General features: G+C 38.1%; 1 protein-coding gene across 1 annotated transcript in view; it reads left to right on the top strand.

Moving 5' to 3' along the window:
* cpda (carboxypeptidase D, a) overlaps window positions 1-18,405 on the top strand; it is a 31,520-nt gene extending 13,115 nt beyond the window's left edge. Inside the window, exons 6-21 of the mRNA XM_053506994.1 lie at window positions 16-207; window positions 334-501; window positions 680-789; window positions 896-1,004; window positions 2,734-2,876; window positions 3,009-3,178; window positions 6,326-6,589; window positions 7,358-7,553; window positions 8,223-8,358; window positions 9,793-9,939; window positions 10,041-10,139; window positions 10,323-10,387; window positions 12,639-12,770; window positions 13,635-13,820; window positions 14,350-14,452; window positions 14,644-18,405. Coding sequence (XP_053362969.1) covers window positions 16-207; window positions 334-501; window positions 680-789; window positions 896-1,004; window positions 2,734-2,876; window positions 3,009-3,178; window positions 6,326-6,589; window positions 7,358-7,553; window positions 8,223-8,358; window positions 9,793-9,939; window positions 10,041-10,139; window positions 10,323-10,387; window positions 12,639-12,770; window positions 13,635-13,820; window positions 14,350-14,452; window positions 14,644-14,870 — 2,447 coding nt within the window. The 3' untranslated portion in view covers window positions 14,871-18,405. The remainder of the gene's footprint in view (window positions 1-15; window positions 208-333; window positions 502-679; window positions 790-895; window positions 1,005-2,733; window positions 2,877-3,008; window positions 3,179-6,325; window positions 6,590-7,357; window positions 7,554-8,222; window positions 8,359-9,792; window positions 9,940-10,040; window positions 10,140-10,322; window positions 10,388-12,638; window positions 12,771-13,634; window positions 13,821-14,349; window positions 14,453-14,643) is intronic.
* Window positions 18,406-19,646: the final 1,241 nt, after the last annotated feature.

Genomic DNA, 19,646 nt, shown 5'->3' on the forward strand with positions numbered 1-19,646 from the left:
CAATGCTTCCTTTAGGAGAACCAGAGTTTAAGTATATCGCTAACATGCACGGCAACGAGGTGGTAGGACGTGAGCTGCTTCTAAACCTGATAGAGTATCTGTGCCTTAACTATGGCAGTGACCCCGAGGTCACGCAGCTCGTCAACAACACCCGCATCCACATCATGCCCTCCATGAACCCTGATGGCTATGAAATTGCTCAAGAGGGTAAGAAATGGTTAAGAACTCACCATTCAACCTAAAAGATTTTAATGGGATGTAAAGAAATTGATGCTTAAATTTAAACGTTAAATTTATGATACGCTAATTGGTCATAATAAAATTCTTTTCCAGGAGATGTTATGGGTTACCGTGGACGCAATAACAGCAACAACTACGATCTAAACCGCAATTTCCCAGACCAGTTCCAAACCATCACTGACCCCCGACAGCCAGAGACTATAGCCGTGATGGACTGGGTGAAAAGCTACCCATTTGTACTGTCGGCTAACCTGCACGGAGGTAGATATCAGTTTCATAAGTTAACTTAACTTTCGTAAATTAGCTAAACTATAATATAGTTACACATATATATATATATATATATATATATATATATATATATATATATATATATATATATGAAACGTGTTTTTTTTTTTTTTCTGCCCCGTGGCTTCTATTATTTACTTTTTTTTAGGCTCTCTGGTGGTAAATTACCCATACGACGACAACCAAATGGGCATCAGTACTTACAGCAGGTCTCCAGACGATGACGTGTTTAGGATGGTCGCCCTCGCTTACTCGCGGGTGAGCATGATCTGTTCCTGAACTCATTCCCCATTTCCAAGGACACTCGTTAATCTGTGGACTTGTTATCTGGATGAACATGGTACAAAAGTCTTTTGTCTTTTAGGAAAATCCTCTCATGCATGAAGGGCACCCTTGTAAAGAGATAAAAGAATACCAAGATGAGTACTTTAAGGATGGCGTTACTAACGGAGCTGCTTGGTACAATGTGCCAGGTAAGTGGCAGAATGTAGACCACCAAGTTGCCGTTGTTGGGCCCTTGAGCAAGGCCCCTTTAACCCTCAACTTCTCAGATATATAATGAGATAAAAATGAGAGTCGCACTGGATAAAGGCGTCTGCCAAATGCCTAGATGTAGATGTCATAGGAAAATGATAATGAGTGCATGCTAAGCGTAGGAGTCTCTTCAGGAATCCAGGATTTTTTTTCAGCATGTATTCCCGTCAGCTTGACAGAACTCCTGTTCGATGGACTTTTGTATTGTTTTCCTTACAATGCTAACCATTGTGTTTGGGGTAAACCTCAAAAGATCAGCAATTTCTGAAATAATTAAACCTTTGCTTTTGGCACCAATATTGATGCCACAGTGAAAGTCACTAAGATCACATTTTTTCCTCGTTCTGCTGTAAACATTAACTGAGGCTCTTGACCTGCACCTGATTGGTTGGTTTGGTCTGGTTTTAAGCAGATTATCCAATTTTAATTAGTTAATGAGCAGCAGTGTATGTTTTCCGCTAAAGCAGGTCAGCGAGTGTACAATAACCAGTGATGCAAATATTACTATACCTTACTGCAAACATAAAGGAGGAAGAAAATTAAGTTGTATTCTTCTTAGACTTTATTCTGTTGCACAGATGGGACTTTATGGAATAATATCTTTTTTTTTTAATCTGATGCATACAGGAAGCACGTTTTTACCTTTCGATGAAGCAACATACCTCTAATGTCCTATTTGCACAAGATTAATATGACCTGTCGACCTTGTGTGATTTGTAATAAATGTCATACTATTTTTTATATTACGTAAGAATAACCTAAGGAAATACAAAATGCATTCATTAAGGGGGAAAAAGCTGTCCAAACCTCCCTGGAAAAAGTGAAAAAGTAATTGCCCCCTCTTGTTAAATCATGAATGAACTGTTTGTTTTTGTTTTTGTTTTTTTTTCTTCACCTCCGACACCCAGGCCTGATTACTGCCAGATCTGTTGAATCAAGAAATCACTCCGAACATTAAAAAACAAATCAAGATCAAAAAACAAAGAACAACAAAGGCAGCACAACCTAAAGAAATTCAAAAATAGATCAGAAACAAAGTTATTGGCATTTATCAGTTGTTACAAAGGATTTCCAAATTTTTAAGGCTTTGGGACTCCAGCAAACCACGATGAGATTCATTATCCACAAAAACATATAATATGTAATATAACATAAATGTAATATTTATTTGTAGATATAGGAGATATACAGTAAGTCAGGAAATTCAAGTAAAATCTCTGGCTTTGCTTATCCTGTGCGAATACGCCACATGAAATTCAGATGTGGGAGTTAGTTACCAAATCACACAAGATCCCCAGACCTCACACTATCCTGTCCGAATGGGACATAAGAGTTAGTAGTTTTTTTTTTTTTTTGAATAAACACACCTTTCTAAACATCATCTGATTTATTTTTTGACGTCCATAAATGCAATCTCCACCAGGAGTACTGTGTTCGGAAAGAACCTACTGTGAAGCAAGAACTAAAGATTTCTGGAATGTCACTGCTCAGGAACTAAAATTAGTTCTGGTTCCTCCCATGAAAATCTGAATTGTTCCAGGAATCAGAAAAAGGTTTCAGATTTCTGAAAAAAAACTAGACCTTGTTGTTTTTTTCTTGATTAGAATGGCATCATCCTGGATAAATCTCATCATACAATAGATAAGTGTTTTTGTCTGACTCTCGTAGGTGGTATGCAGGACTGGAACTATCTAAACACTAACTGCTTTGAGGTGACCATAGAGCTGGGCTGTGTGAAATATCCTATGATGCAGGAGTTGCCGCAGTATTGGGAACACAACCGGAAATCCCTGCTGCAATTTATTCACCAGGTTCATTACTCCTTTATTTGTCTGTTTTTTTTCTCTCATTGTTTTCAAACCTCTTCCATTTCATTTTATTCTTTCAACCGGTATCTGGCGTAGATATGTCATCTTTCTCTTTTTTATTTTCATGGTCTGAAGGTCCACAGAGGAGTGAAGGGGATGGTGACTGACAGTGAGGATGGAACTGGTATCCCCAATGCCATCATCACTGTAGAAGGTATCAACCACCCCATCACCACCAGCAAAGATGGAGATTACTGGCGTCTGCTTGTCCCTAAAACATACCGCATAACTGCCTCTGCTCAAGGGTAAGCTTGGCTGACGATTGCACTAATTAAATCTTTTAAAATAGTTCTGTATCAAAGAACACTCAAATCTGATTGGTCATGATATGTTAATGTTGTATAAAAGCAGCACGGGCAAAAAGTACAGGTAGTCCTCGACTTAGGAACATTCGAGTTACAAATTTCCACAGATGCAAATGGACCCCGGGTGGATTCGGGTCTACGAATATTTATAGAATTGAACAAATCGCAGAAGTAGCTCACGTGCATTGTACAAAAAATAGACACCGCAGTGCACCAGATACTAATATTTAAAATTAAGTGTGTAAGAGAATTAAGGCTGGGCAATAAAACGATAACGATATGTATCGCGATAGACACGTACACGATATCATTAAAAAACGTTCAATAATTTTTATTGTTTGTCGGAAGAAAACAGAGGTTGCGAAGCTAGTTTGGTTGCTGTCACCGCACTCGCTCCGCGACCGGCACTAGGGCCCTAAAGTAGTACGGTCGTGATTCAGGAAGCATAAAAGGAGACAAGATGGCGCTTCACATCGCTCAGTCATTCAGTCTGCCCATGCCGTTTCCGGCGCTTCGCCGGATCTTATGTGAGTACTCACCATTTTACATTTACATTTACATTTAGGCATTTGGCAGACGCTCTTATCCAGAGCGACTTACAAAAAGTGCTTTAATGTTTACATAATTGGATACGTACTTACACTGGGTTAACTAGGTTAATAACTAAGTGCCATTAGTCCAACACAACTAAGAAGAGTTTTTTTTTTTTTTTTTTTTCTTTTTTTCGGGGGGGGAGGTTAGTCCAAGTACTGGAGAAACAGATGGGTCTTGGGTCCAATTCCTGATTGAGTGTGTGTTGCTAGAACGCAGGTTTAATTGTGTAAACTCTTGCTCTCAGCGTGAGAGAGTTCTTACAATAACTCGCGTGTTTATCCTACTTGTTCGCGCTATTTCCGCGTTTGGGCGTCCACGCTACAAGGGCTAACTGCTAGTCTTCTGGTCTGCCTCGGTTGCCAGTGACAGTTGCATTAACAAAGGCACTCGCTCTCTGGTAATCTAGCAACAGAGGAGGGGCCAGGGGTAGCTCAGTGGATAAGGCATTGGACTACAGTTCGGAAGATCCCAGGTTCAAACCCCACAACCACCAAGTTGCCACTGTTGTGCCCTTGAGCAAGGCCCTTAACCCTCAACTGCTCAGATGTATAATGAGATAAAAATGTAAGTCGCTCTGGATAAAAGCGTCTGCTAAATGCCTAAATGTAAATGTAAATGTAGGAAGTGATACACTAATGTCAATCATGTAACAGTATCACGTTTGGTTGCGCCATGTCATAATTTCATATGTGTTATTTCATGTCCCAGGCTGGTCTGCTGGATTCCTCTTCATAAGCAGAAAATGCACTTTGCACTATTTTATTACACTTTATTAAGCATTTCTTACTTTTTCTTTCATTTTGCACCTTAAATGTTAAGAGAATTTTTAAGTGTTCATTGTGACTTTAGACTTATGTTTACATTTTAATAATTTGAGTTTTCCATGGTTATTGACATTTCTGTCTTAATAACTGAGGGGACTATGATCAGAGGAAGGTTAAGTTTAAAATAAAAATGTTTAAATGTAATATATTTCTCCTGGTCCTTATTTTAAATGGATCATAAAATATCAATAATTATCGATATCGACCGATATGAAACACTCATATCGTGATACAGATTTCAGACATTTCAGACGCCCAGCCCTAAAGTTTAAAGTCGTATGTAGTATATTGTATGCATGTGGGGGTGCGGGAGAAATGCGTCTGCCTCACTGCTTTCAATGAATCAGTCCAGGAGCACGATGATAGAACATGGCTGTCCTGTAAAGCCGAAGGTAAATAATCCTAATTTTTTAAAATCCTCAACAAAACACAGTCCAGTTCACAGTCTAATACAGTGGAAAACAGCTCTGAGACAAAATTACATTTGTGTGAGATTAATTTCCCTACGGTTACGGTTTTCGGCCATGTGATGGAAGTGTTGGGAAAGGTGACAGATTTAGCCAAGTGGATTGGTATACTTTACATTGTATATTCGTGTCGAAGGTGTATAAGACTGACTTTGTCAGATTTAAGAACAAATCCAACTGTCAAACGGCTCCTGAAATGGAACTCATTCGTAAGTCTGGGATTAATTATAAAGTTAGTTCAGGGCTTGTATGGGGGATGCTTCACAATGACCTAAGCCTATCAATAAACTTTTTTTATTGTTGTTGTTATTAAACAAAGGAAAGTGTAAATAGGCTGAGGTGTATAGAGTAACTTTCAGTTACAGGACTTTAAAGGTTTTTCTGTAGCATGACGATCTGCTTTTTTATCTAATAAACTTTGAGAGAAGAAAACCAAGAGACTCTGATTAGCTGTTTTACAGAAAATGATTAAAAAAAATTTATGCTTGATGATAATTTAATTAAAAACCGTTAATAAAACTGTATTTTTGGCAAATTGTGGGGGTATAACAGGACTAAAAGGTATTAAGACAGGCTGTTAAGTCAGCTCTGCATCAAGCCACATCAGGACATCTCAAGCACACTGTGCTCTGTGTTAGTATTTACTATACTAACTATATACGATAGCCTGGTGGCGCAGTGGCTTAGTGGTCAGCACCTCTATGGTCGGAGGTTCAAATCCCGTCTCCGGTCTGTGCTTGTTGGGTTTCCCGTGGTTTCCTCCCACAGACCAAAGATACGATATGGACTCTATAGTATTTTTTTAATTGCCCCTTATTGTAGTGTGTAGTTGTAAAAGTGTGTGTTTTCATGCAATGGGTTTGTACCACATTCAGGGTGTCTCCTGTCGTTTGTACTAACTTTCTACAGGAAGGTAAAGTATACGGGTGGATGGATGGATGCATATGTTAGTATTCATAATTATTTTTTTTAATAAACACTTTTTATTCAAACATTTCAACATTAAAGCATAGGCTAAACAGAGATACAACTGGTTTTCTAGTGCCATGTTCACCATTAAGTAGGTTTGTTTTTTTGCTAGGGAGCATAAAGGAACAATGGGAAAAGGTCACAGTTGAATCAGTTTTCCAGAACTTAAACAGAAAAAAGAAAATGTAATTTGTGTATAAAAACCCATCTTGATCTCTTCTCGATCTCTCCAGCTACAAGCCTGTTGTCACATACGCCACCGTGCGCGAAGGTGAGGCGGAAGTTGTGAACTTTAAGCTGACCCGTATACGGAGTGACCCAGGCGACGAGTTCGAGAAACTCATCAAGCAGCTCTCAGTGGGACCCGGACTGGACCAGCTGATCCAGGACACGGCCACCACCACCACCAGCAGCTTCACCTATCGCGGCTACAACGATGTACAAGACTTCCTGCGAGACCTGAGACTCAACTTTCCCAACATCACCTTTCAGCACAGGTATCGTGTCTCTTACATCCATTCGTTTAATATGTATCATTAATAAACGTGTCAAAGTTATATGAAGTGCTATAGATTTTAACTATATACTAAACGATATTTATTATGCTTATTAATAGGAAACATTCTTATTCCTGGCAACTTTCCAACCCAAACATGCTTATTTAAATACAAATATGGATGCATAATAACTCCAAAGTCAGTGAACCCATGGAGACACGCCAATACTTTTGTCTAAGAAAAAAACAGGCCAGCTCACTCCTTTAGGATGATGAATATTATGTCTGTAATACAGCTCGTAAATAATATTTAAGCTTTTCTGTCTGGGAACCATGACCTCAGAGAACATACTAAATATAGTAAAAAAAAAGCATGTTTACAGCAGTTTCAGATTACGCTAAGACGGCATATTTGGCAAGTCTGTTGCGAAATAACATGTTATTGAAGACGGGCTTGAGCAATGCGAGCAGCCGTTGCTGACGACGAGAGCCTGTTCCCGTTTACACACAGGTTTGTGATAATCTCTGGAGCATGTCAGTGTGTGCCAAAAGTAGAATGTAGAAGACAAATAACGCAGAAATAAGGAGGTGAAAGTCAAGAGCATTCAGAAAGAGAAAAAAAACCTGAAACCTGAAAGTAAATACTACTGTGAAACTATTACCTAGTAGCAATTTCCTGTCTTTTCCCAGGTCGTTCTATCCAACAGTACTTGTAGTTTCTTTTTCACACCCCTTAGCCAGAGCGATGACCATGTTTTATTTTGTCTAGCCTTGGTCGGAGTGTGGAGTTTAGGAACATCTGGGCCCTGGAGATTTCCAACAACCCTCAAACACCAGATCCTTCCAAGCCCAAGATCAGATTCGTGGCTGGCATTCATGGCAATGCTCCAGTCGGTACGGAGCTGCTACTGGAGTTTGCTGCTTATCTGTGTATGAACCACGGCAAGAATGCGGCTATAACCAAGGTGAGATTGTCTTATTTTGACTGGTCAGTGGTTAAACACGGTAACTTATTTTTTTTAGCCTCTTTTGGTCAACATTAGTAGGAAAACTTTATGCAGTGCAATTATTATATAGTTACAGTTAAACCTTGGATTGTGAGCATAATTTGTTCCGGAAGCGTGCTTGTAATCTTAAGCACTCATTTATATAAATGCAAATTTCTCCTTAAGAAATTATGAACCCAAAAATATTTTTATAAAAATATTTTTAATACAAAATATAAAGTAAAAAAAAAAAAAAATTAACCTGCACGTTACCGTTTGAAAAAAATCATATGTGGTGTGGGTAAGATGAGAGAGGGGAGAGAAGAAGGAGGTGGTGGGGGTTATCGTGTAGAACGACTTTCTCAAAAACAGAATCTCTGCTTTCAGAATTTTTTTCTACACGTATACACGTAGTACGTTTACACGGACAAAGCGTATACGTACTACTACTATACTACTTGTATATCAAGACCTCGCCCGTTTATCGAGTTTAAAAAAAATAAAATTTGGGTTGGGACACCTTGCAGACCAAGTTATTCACAATCCAAGGTTTTACGGTATTGAATCTTACATTTATAAAAATTTTATTGCACGGTATATTAATTGAACCTGATCTTTCCAAGTCACTTTTTCTCCCTTTTTCCTTAGTTAATCAACGAGACAACAATCGTTATAGTTCCTTTAATTAACCCAGATGGTCGTGAGCTCGTTAAGGAAACAGGGTGCACCTCCACTCTCGGTTTGACCAATGCAAACGGCAAAGACCTCGACACTGATTTCTTTGGTAAGCGTTTGTGAAAATTCCATACACATTTATTGCACACATTTTACTGCAAGACTTATGCTAACCTGGTGGCTGTGTGGTGCAAACCCAAAGGTTCTTGGTAATTTCCTCTGGGTTCTCCACTTTTCTCCCAAGTTCATACCAGCTAAATTGCACTTAAGTGTGATGCATCACGTTTACATTATCATCGTCAAGTGACTTAAACTCAATTAGGGCTTTTCAGATGTTTTTCATACCAGAACTGTGTTTATGGTCATAGATCAGATACAGTATATACACTTTCTTGCCAGAAGTATTCGCTCACTTGCCCTCACATGTATATGAACTTGAGTAAAATTCAATTCGTAAGCCATAGGGTTTAATATGATGTTGGCCCACCCCCTTTGCAGCTATATCAGCTTAAACTCTTCTGGGAAGGCTTTCCACAAGGTTTAGGAGTGTGTTTATAGAAATTTGTGAGAATTCTTCCGGAAGCGCATTTGTCAGTTCAGACACTAATGTTGGAAAAGGTGCTCGAGGTGCAGGCCAGTCAAGTTCTTCCCCACCAAACTCGCTCATCCATGTCTTTTTGGACCTTGCTTTGTGTACTGGTGCGCAATCATGTTGAAACAGGAAGGGGCCGTCCTCCAAACTGTTGCAACATAGTTAAAAGCATAAAATTATCTAAAATGTCTTGGTATGCTGAGGTATTAAAAGTTTCTCTCACCAGAAGCAAGGGGCTGAGCCTAATAACTGGAAAACAACCCCATACCAGTTCCAACATGACAGCGCACCAGTGCACTAAGCAAGATGCATAAAGTCATGGATGAGGGAGTTTGGTGTGGAAGAACTTGACTGGTCTGTGCATACTTTCGGCAATATAGTGTATCTGAGTTGCAGTAATGTGACTTCAATGAGAATGGTCAGATCATGCTGATTTTTGCTTCTGCACCTGCATATAGCAGTCATAGCAGTGCTAGCACTGCTATACACAGCTGCTAAGACAGCTAAAGCGAGCCGCCTGGCCTCCTGGACCTTAAAGAATCCAGCCGACTAAACGAGCGTCGTTCTCCAGAGCAAAACCCCATGCATATTTTTTTGATAAAATCACGTCCATTGTGAGTGGTCGGACAAATATGACAATTAATTTTTTTTTTTTTACCCAGATGGCTCAAGCTAAGAAGTATCGATGTGCACACACACACCTTTTCAAAGGACAAACGGGTCTGCAATAGAGTCAGATAAAAGTCACTAGTTAAAAATGTGGATCGTCATGACGTGCAAATTTCATCTGATCCAAAAATAAGAATTGAGCTGTTTGACGAATTTCCATGCTGTGATGGACGAGTGACCAGCACTTGCGTAGTTCAGAATCCTTATGGGTTTATGGGTCTTTTTAAATAAAATCTTTAGATCACTATATTAAATACTTATCAAGGATTTGATGTTTAATAGGTAACGCATCCCAGCGCTCCACAGAAGCTCAGCCTGAGACTCGAGCTATGATGGAACTAATACAGGAGAAGGGCTTCACTCTGTCAGTGTCTCTGGATGGAGGCTCTGTACTGGTTACCTACCCTTATGACAAACCAGTTCAACCAGGTCTCATTTCTCTTCTATTAATCGGAAATAAATGCTTTAATCTGTTTCAACTTACATTTGACGTTTTTGGCAGGGTTTCAATTTCTGCTGTTCATTTTCAGTTGAAAACGAGAGTACGTTGAGGTATTTGGCCACTGTGTATGCCAACAACAATCCCAAAATGCACGTAGGAGTCACAGGATGCCAAAAGAATGGCCAGAGTATGTAAACCTTGTAAATCTTCTTTTTCTTTCACTGTGAATGAAATTCATTTGAATCTGTATTTTATTTACAATCTAAGTCTCTTTTGTGACGGGCAGCCGCTTTATAACTGAGAGCTTAAACTAAAGTGTTCTGTATCGAAATATATAAACTTACACTCTTTCAACGACACTTTATTTTAGTGGGAAACATCCCTGACGGAGTGCTGCGGGCAGCTGAGAAACACAGCCACATGGGCAGCATGAAGGTAAATGATATCGCAGTTGTTTAAGAAATTCTCAACCTTCTGTAACTTCCAGAATGAATCTAATACACCTACAGTATTAGAGTGTCTTACCTTCAGTCTTACATTGGTAAACAGGATACAACAAAGAAGTACAATGAGATTCAGGGAATAAATGGATAGCAGCCCATATATGACTAAAACAAACAAACAAAAAATAATTGTCCCCTCCCCTGGATTAAAGCATTGATCTAGGATAGTCTTAAAAGTACATGTGACTTTTCACTTCTTCTTTTGTTGTCTACTAATCCATAAGCTTCAAGAAACTCTGTATAGCTTTTGCTAATTTTGTGGTAGGTTTTTCTCAGGGGTACTACGTGGTCTAGAACAGTGAAAAGAATACAGTTTTTATCACCACCTACAGTATGATAAGGTGGTACGTTGCCATATTAGGGATCCGAGACGAAAATTTAGTAAAAAACAAAACAAAAATTATAACCCTCATCGTTACAATTGGGTGCGTAAAGATTGGTCAGAATGAGTGGGAGTCCATATATTTGCACGACTACAATAATATAGCGTTTAACATTTAAACTAACTAAATTAAAAATACTAACTGTTTAAAAAATACACCTATTATTGAGTTAATAGCAAAAGTAAAGCTCCAAATTTCCAGAAAGTAGAGTAGAACAAGAAAGAAAGAAAGAGTAAATAAAAAGAATATATAAAGAAAGAATAAATAAAAGAGTAAATGAGAAAGGAAAGAATAAATGAGGAAAGAATAAAAGAAAGAGTAAATAAGGAAAGAAAAAATAAATAAATAGAAAAGGAAATGAATATGAAAAGATAGAATAAATAAGGAAAGAAAGAATAAAAATAAATAATTAAGAGAAGGGATGAAAGAATAAAGAAGAAAACAAATAAGGAAAGAATGAAAGAATAAATTAAAAGAAAAAATAAACAAGAAAAGAAAGAAAAAACAAATTAGGAAAAAAGGAACAAATAAGAAAAGAAAGAAAGAATAAATAAATTATCAAGGAAAAAAGAATAAATAATAAAGAATGAATAAATAAGAAATGAATAAGAAAATGAAGTACGAAGGAATAGATAATTAAAACAGAATTTGTCGTATTGTTGACTGTAATGAACCCTAACTCTATCTCACCCATTGGAATAAGGTATACTTGGATCACTATTAAACCAAAGAATATCCGGCTCTCACTGAACTATCATATGAGCTTCAATCTAAACGTTAACTCGTCCACATCATCTTAAAAACCGGTTAAAAAGCATTAATTATAACATATAACTGGTAACATTTTGTTAAGCTGGAACTTCAACCTAATTACACTAAGTTCCTTGATTACTCGATCAGGACTGCGATTATCTTCCAGGTGCCAACATTACAGAATGTGAACATTCATCAGGGATTTTACTAAAAGCAATGAAGCTTGACTGAAAATCTGGCTTCTTTAGGAGTAATAACACTGTGTTTAACACCCTTATAGTTGATATAAAATCGTGGAGGATACAAAAAAAATGAAGTCTACACACGGAGTATAGTCGGGAAATATGTGTGGAAATATAAACAGAGCTCGGGATCGCCGCAGATGGCAGTGTAACTTAGCGTCAATGGCGTCCGATTTCCTTTTTCCTTCTTGCTTTACTTAAATATAAAAGTTTTTGTTTCAGCAGGAATCTATGCTGCTTGAGATTTAGGGGTTGATGTATGTTACAACAAATTTAATTGAATTAAATATGAAGTAACAAATCTACACTTTACGAACTTTGTTTGTAGAATAAATCTGAAGAGCGTCTGTGGACGGGTCTGTTTTTAACAATTAAAATAGGTTGGCTGCCAAGATCTTTAAACTTTGTGCAAGTCTGACTGGTAGGGTGGGACACGGTGCCTAATAGATTTCCTTGCTGCAGTCAGGAAACCTCTTATCAGTGTTTCCTGAATGGATATGATGTTCCTGATTGGTGCACCCACAACCAGAACAAAAGAGGTGTAATACAATATTTGCTTTGATCTTATCCAGCTTTGCCCACTCACTCACTCACTCACTCGATGCTCAACACCAGGCCAATACTGAAGATAATGGTCATGGGATAGTCACATTTAAGTTGTCTTTTCTGTCCTTAAAATTCCTTGCTCCTGAAAAGTTTGTAAAATATTACTCAGCCAAAATTTCTCTCACCTTTCCTGTAAATTAGAGGGTTTTTTATCCCCAGGTTGTTTTATTTAACTTAATTTTTTTTGGATTTGTTACAGGACTTCAGTGTGGACTTTGGTCACTGTCCAGAGATTACAGTATATACCAGTTGTTGCCTGTTCCCTTCAGTTGAGGAGCTGCCCAAAATCTGGACTGAGAACAAGAAGTCTCTTCTCAGCATGCTGGTAGAGGTCAGTTAGTGTTTTTGTTTTTCTCCATAATTTGATGCTCTGTCATTAAATACCATAAATGTAGTCCCTGACTTACGAACATTCTAGTTACAAAAAACGGACCGCAGTTCTAATAACATTTGTAGATGCAAACAAATCACGCAAGTAGCTCATGTGTCTTGTACAAAAAATAGACACCGGAGTGCACCAGATAACAATATTTAAAATTATATACAATATTTTTAGTGTAAAAGTGAATGTATAAAATGTCTAAAGTTCGGTATATTGTACAGTATGTATGTATGTGTGGAGGGGGAGGTGCAGGAGAAATGAGCCTGCCTCATCTGGTTTCAGTGTATCAGTCCAGGAGCACGATGATAGAAAATGTCTGTCCTGTAAAGCTCTCCTGATGGTGAATAATCATAATAAAAAAAAATACTCAACAAAACTGAATTCACAATCCAATACAGTGGAAAACAGCTCTGAGACAATATTGTGTCTGGGGTTCCCCTCGCGATTTAAAGGCCTAGAGACAACACTGTGCATTTCACTGTGAGATTCATTTTCTTAGGTGCTGTTACGGTTTTAGGCCACATGATGGCAGTGTGAGGAAAGGGGACAGAGATTTAGTCAACTGGATTGGTATGCTTTAAATTGTATATTTGCGTCAATGGAGTACAAGACTCACTTTGTCAGACTTAAGAACAAATCCGACTTACGAACATGCTCTCGTAACGGAACTCGGAAATCGAGGTCCCTGTTTACATTGTCTCTGTCTCCAAATAGACCAAGCGTAAAACATGTTATTCTTTATTATGATTGTAAACTGTTAGTTTAAGTCTTTTTGACTTAAACTATTCCTTCACCTTTATTCTCCTCTTGTAGGTGCACAAAGGAGTTCGCGGAATTGCAAGGGACAAGAATGGAAAGCCCGTAGTCGGGGCGATGATCGTGCTGAATGGTGGCGTGCGAGTGTTCACGAATGAAGGAGGGTACTTTCATGCCCTGCTGGCTCCAGGGTCACACAGCATCGAAGCAGTAGCAGAGGGATACCAACAGCAACGGCAGAAGGTTTGGAAAATCTCATGATGCATCAGTGCGACACTGATATCGGCCCGAAACTCTGAATAGATATCAGATTAGGATAGAGGTACTACGTCCTACCTTCAGTTTCTACTGAGAATGTGTGGGTTGACATAGAATAGATCATACATGTGAAACAGGACATGTAATTCCTTGTCCACTCAGCAAGGATGTAAAGACATAGATGTGCAAAGTTCCCTATATAATAAAGTGTGTTTTTATTATATTATTATAAACACTCGCATCCGTTGAGGATATTGACTTCTGGCGGGACAGCACACTGGAGTTGGAATCTAGTAAACCTTTGACCTGCAAGCTGGATTAGACCAGTTGCAGGTCCAGATGCATAGTATTGAGCAATGAGTACTCAAGCTTTTGCATGACTCGCAGTAATGCACCATAGTTTTGAAAATAAAAACTGGAACCAAAGCATTTATTAAACCCAAACAAAATGTGTAAAGAATTATTTATGTACTGTAATTAGTTTTCTTTATTGTTCTCCTCTTGCCTCCTCCAGGTGATTGTCTTGTCATATGAGGCAGCGACCTCCATCGCCATCGAGTTCGATATGGACAACCGCATCTTCGGTTTACCGCGAGAGTTAGTGGTGGCAACTGCAGGTAAGAAGTGCAGAGAACCGCTCTGTAAATCGAGCAGCTCTAAATGAATTGGGAGAAATTGATAAGAAACATATTGGAAGGCAGAAAGAGAACTGTTTTGTTTTTTGTATTTGTTTTTTCAGCTGTTGTCCCATATGCTTCACTGTGGTATGTTTTTTTTCTTTTTCTTTTTTTTTTTCCCTCTTCTCCAGCTGCAGCTATGACGGCTCTGGCCATCACTGGGTGCATCATCTTCTGCGTATGCTCGGCCAAGTCCAACAGACAGAAGGACGGCTTTCACCGTCTGCGCCAGCATCGTGACGACTACGAAGACGAGATCCGGCTCACGTCCATGGGCTCCAAGAAGTCCCTGCTGAGCCACGAGTTCCAGGACGAGAGCGAAAGCGACGAAGACACCCTGTACACAAATAAACACTGATGTTTGACCTCCGAAACAATGCTCACTTCGTACTTTGCCACCCTACTGGGCCGACGTCTCCTGAGAGAGCCAGAAGTCGAAGGTCACCGTCCAAACCAGCAGGGGATGCTCGACTCAAAGGCCTGTCTGCACAGACTGCCATGAAATCCATCCCAGGATGCACTTTACCGTTTGGCCTTTAGCGGGGAGATCATTAGACTGTTTCATTTTACGTGTTAGCGTATGCAACCCTTATAATAATCTGCTCTCGACCAACATGCTATTTATTTCAAGCTAAATTATGTTTGTTTGTTTCGGAGTGCGGAAATATTCTGCACGTCTCACTCTCTCACTAACTCAGTCGGCCATATGAATAGAAACTCAGCAGGATTTACTAAACACAGTGCCTTGTTTGATTAGCCTGAGCCATCGCTGCCTGTCGGCTATCACTGAGGCGTGAAGATCAGGAAAACGTGTGTAAGTTTAGTTCTCCTTTCCGTTCGGGTCGTAGATCAGGAGGCTAATCATTGTTAATTTTCTCATTCCTGTCGTTTCCACACAGTAGGTGACAAAGTATGCATGTGAGTCAACTTGGAGCAGAAGTGCTGCTTATGATTTCTAATACTGAGATCAGTTATAGGTAAATTATGAGCCTCGAAACCTCTCTAGAAAAACATTTTACAATTCAGTGACTATAGGTTTTTCTACTGGACAGTGCAGTAAGGGTATTAATCTCCCAAAAAAAATGGAACTGAATATTTACCCTACTTTCCAGAGGAACCTGTAAATCCAGCAGAAATGTGAATGAAGTTTAAGCGTTCAATCTCTCCAGTCAAAAAACCCGCTCAGATTCAGGTGGCAGTAATAGTATTCTGTTGGATTTATTCTATTTCATAAACGCACGGTAGGTTAGGATGTCTTGTGTTGTGATGCATTGTGTTTAGTGCACTATGTTAAAGGAATAAAATCTGGCAGGATTCCTTCCTTCCTGAAGTCTTTTATTCCTTGAATACCAGCCTCCAGTTTGCCAAAAAAAATTCTAATTCTAAAGTTCTTATATTGATAAGTAACACATTGTCCCATGTTACTGTTTATCGTTCCATGTAATGGTCTGGAACATCCCACTACACACGTTATACTTATAGAGTAAGTACAAGTTTCTTTATCATTTTATTACAACATTCATAAACAGTTCTTTACCAGCCTTTCAATTTGTTTTTTTTTTTCTGGAAATCAGGATAACCAAAACAGAAACTAGAAAGAGCAAACTCGTCCATTATGAAGACTTTGCTTTACATTCTTCTAATCCTACAGAAACCAACACAACATCTATGATTGTTCGTCTTTCTTTAAATACGAACACCTTTTGTACTGTAATTGGGTTCGGATTTATGGAATTGTGCAAATATTTCATTGCACAAGGCTGCAGTTTATTACAGGAAATATATGCATAGTCTGAAATTTATTTAGACTTTGTCAATAATTTTGTTTATTAAAAAAACGTTTTTGTTTATAATTATTTAAAAAAATAGAGTTGAGAGATAAACAATGGCAAATCCTTTAATGAGATGATTTGCCCAATTATTTGCCTATATAAATAAATTCGAAATTAAAGTCGCAATATTTGTTTAAAATAATGGCAATTTAATAAAAAAAAATGTTTAATTAAATTGTACAGCCCTAGTTACTATAATTTTGAGATTAGAAGTACAGCTGACACAGAGCTGCTTTATAAAGAAGGAATTTTCTGATCAGTCAGATTCGAGAATTTAACATCAGTAGTGTGGTTTATAAGCTCTGACCAGACCTTCATTTAAGATTTATTTCGGTGTAAAGAAGTGTCATTTAATCCACTTTGCATCTGCTTTCACTGAGATTAATATATAGTGATGGTCTGCTCGCTTCATTTATGCGGGTTAACAAATTTCTGCGTCTTGTGCCAAAGTTACTTTCATTAAATAATAAAGAAATAAATAAATACGATATTTTCATTATGCTTTTTCATTATGACGTGAATCCCATCACTGAATGTTCAGTTAAGTTTTTCAATGATTTTAAGTTACTGTAACTTGAACCTTGAACCTTCTCAGTTCTTGAATACTTGAAGGTTCTCAATTCAATAAATTTCTATTTTATTTATATAGCGATTTTAACAATGGTCAATGTTAAAAGCCTATAATATTATGTAAATTTCTATTAATATGACGCTGTCCAGTGGAAAAACACTATTATTTAGCGATTACATTTCTTAGTCAGTTTTCAGAATTGTAATATAACTGAGTGGTGTGAATCTTTGGCATGGTATTTTAATTTTAATTTATTTTTGTCCCAAATCAAATGTTTGTGTACAGCGATGCGCTCGTTAATGTATTAAATCTCTTCTGAAAGTTTTATCAAGCCACAGGCAAAGTAGTGTGTTGATGTTTTAATTCTTACAGATTTTTTTCCTTTCTAAAATATTGTCGTTTTTTTTAAACATTAAAACATTTCCACATTACCGACAGTGGCTTAAATACGCTTGTTCTCACAAGCTATAATATATACTACATAGACACTTGTTTCGGATTTTCATGAATCCTCTTTTTCTGTATGCAATTTTATTAAGTACTTATTAACAAATGACACATTATTACGGTTTTTACACCATGACTAATTAATGGACAGTTGGTCTTCTTAATCTTTGGTCTTCATCATCCTTCCGGGTTACTTGGACGTATTTATTCCATTCAAGATTAGCTTTGATGTGTCACTTACTGCCAGTATAATCAAATCCAGTGATTATAAAAATTCCACTCTTGTGCAGATTTGAACAAAGACTGAGCACACACATGAAACAATGAATTTTAGCCATGTGCAACAGTGTTTAAGTAACTAGAGTAATTTTCTTTCCTTGAACTGCCTCTGTTCTTGTAACCTGCATATTATACTGTTTATTAGGAAATGCCTAAAAGTGAGCCTAAGAAGCATGTACATTACATTTTTTTTTTTTTTTTGGTGTTTCATATATACAGTATGAAACCAGCGGAACTGATTGTGTGCTGATGAATACAGACAGATCTATCATACATATTTTATTTTAGAATACTGTCTTTTATCCCTGTAATACTGTATATATGTGCACAGCAAAGATTTTCGTTATCGAAAGAGAGACACAAAACCCTGGTGGATGTGCGGATATAATACAGCTCTCCACAACATGATGTTCGTTCGGTGTTGATTTAAGACACTAAATAATCTTATCAAGCACACCCAGTGTGTCATTTTTTCATTGACTGTAAAGTCTAATTTTTAACAGAGTGTAAATGAATTGGTGTATTTAAACAAATGTGTATAGGTTTCGGACGTACCGGTCAGAAAGTTGTATATTCGTTCCCCTTTTGATACGAAAAGCGATTGTAGATAATCAGTGTCACTTGTGTGTAAATGATGTGCAGTTTAAATGAACAATGAGACGTGATGGTGCAGGGTCAAACCTGTCTTTATATCTGGTGCAGATGAAATAAAATGGTCTATGGCTTGAATAAATGTGTGACTGAAAAGAAAATAGAGATTTTAAGGGTTTCCTGTGCTGTTGTTTCTTTCTGTGTCTGTATGGGTTTCTTCCTGGGTCTCTGATTTCCTCCTACCAAAAATAAACCAGTAAGGGTGAATTAGCTAAATTGGCTCTACAGTCGGTGTGCTTGAGTACAAATGTGTGTGAGTCAATTATGTCCACCAGCCTGATATTGAGTAGGTCCCGATGTTGCTGCCAAAACAGCGTTGACCCATCAAGGCCTCGACTCCGGCACCAAGCCATCAGTTGCAAATCCTTTAAGTCCTAAACGTTGTAAGGTGTGGCCTCCGAGGGTCTTACTTGTTTTTCCAGCACATACCATAGATGCTTAAGTGGATTAAGATCTGGAGAATTTATAGGCAAAGAGGACGCATTATCCCGCTAAAAGAGGCCAAAATTAAGGTTTTGGAGTGGCCTAGTCAAAGTCCGGACTTAAATACAATTGAGATGCTGTGGCATGACCAGGCCGTTCATGCTCGAAAACCCTCCGATGTGTCTGAATTTGGAAAAGAAGAGTGGGCCAAAATTCATCCACAGTGATGTGAAAGACTCGTTGCCAGTTATCGTAAATGCTTAATTGCAGTTGCTGCTGCCAAGGGTGGCACAACCAGTTATTAGGTTTAGGAGCAATTATTGTTATATTATTATAGTGTGACAAATATGCAAAAAAAAAAAAAAAAAAAAACAGAAGGCGGAAAATCCTTTTCCACAGCATTGTGTTATATTATTTATCTTCTATACTGCTTTATCCTGTATACAGGCTTGTGGAGAGGTCTGGTGCCTATCCTCGGAGATTTTGGGCACAAGGTGGAGTACACTCCAGACAGGGTGCTAAACCATTGCAGACTGCACACACACACACACTTATTTACACACTATGGACAGGAAGGATCCCAAGAGCACCCGGAGGAAGGAAACCCACCAAGCACGAGGAGAACACGCAAACTCCATGCACACATATCCGAGGCAGGAATCGAACGCAGACCCTGGAGGTGCATATCGACAGTGCTAACCATTACGCCTCTGTGCTAGAATTTATTCTATTCTATTCTATTCTATTCTATTATTGATGCAAATGCAACTAAACATGCACAAAACTAACTTGGTAGCAACTCAAGATGAAAAAATGAAATTCATAATATAATTATGTTTAGGGTCTACTCTACCCAATTAAACATTGTCCTGGCAACGTTGAACATGATATGTTTCAGCTACTCCAACACTGCCAGCATTTATTATGGCTT

This window comes from Clarias gariepinus, chromosome 11, assembly GCF_024256425.1.
Source record: "Clarias gariepinus isolate MV-2021 ecotype Netherlands chromosome 11, CGAR_prim_01v2, whole genome shotgun sequence".
In the NCBI taxonomy this organism is placed as follows: domain Eukaryota; kingdom Metazoa; phylum Chordata; class Actinopteri; order Siluriformes; family Clariidae; genus Clarias; species Clarias gariepinus.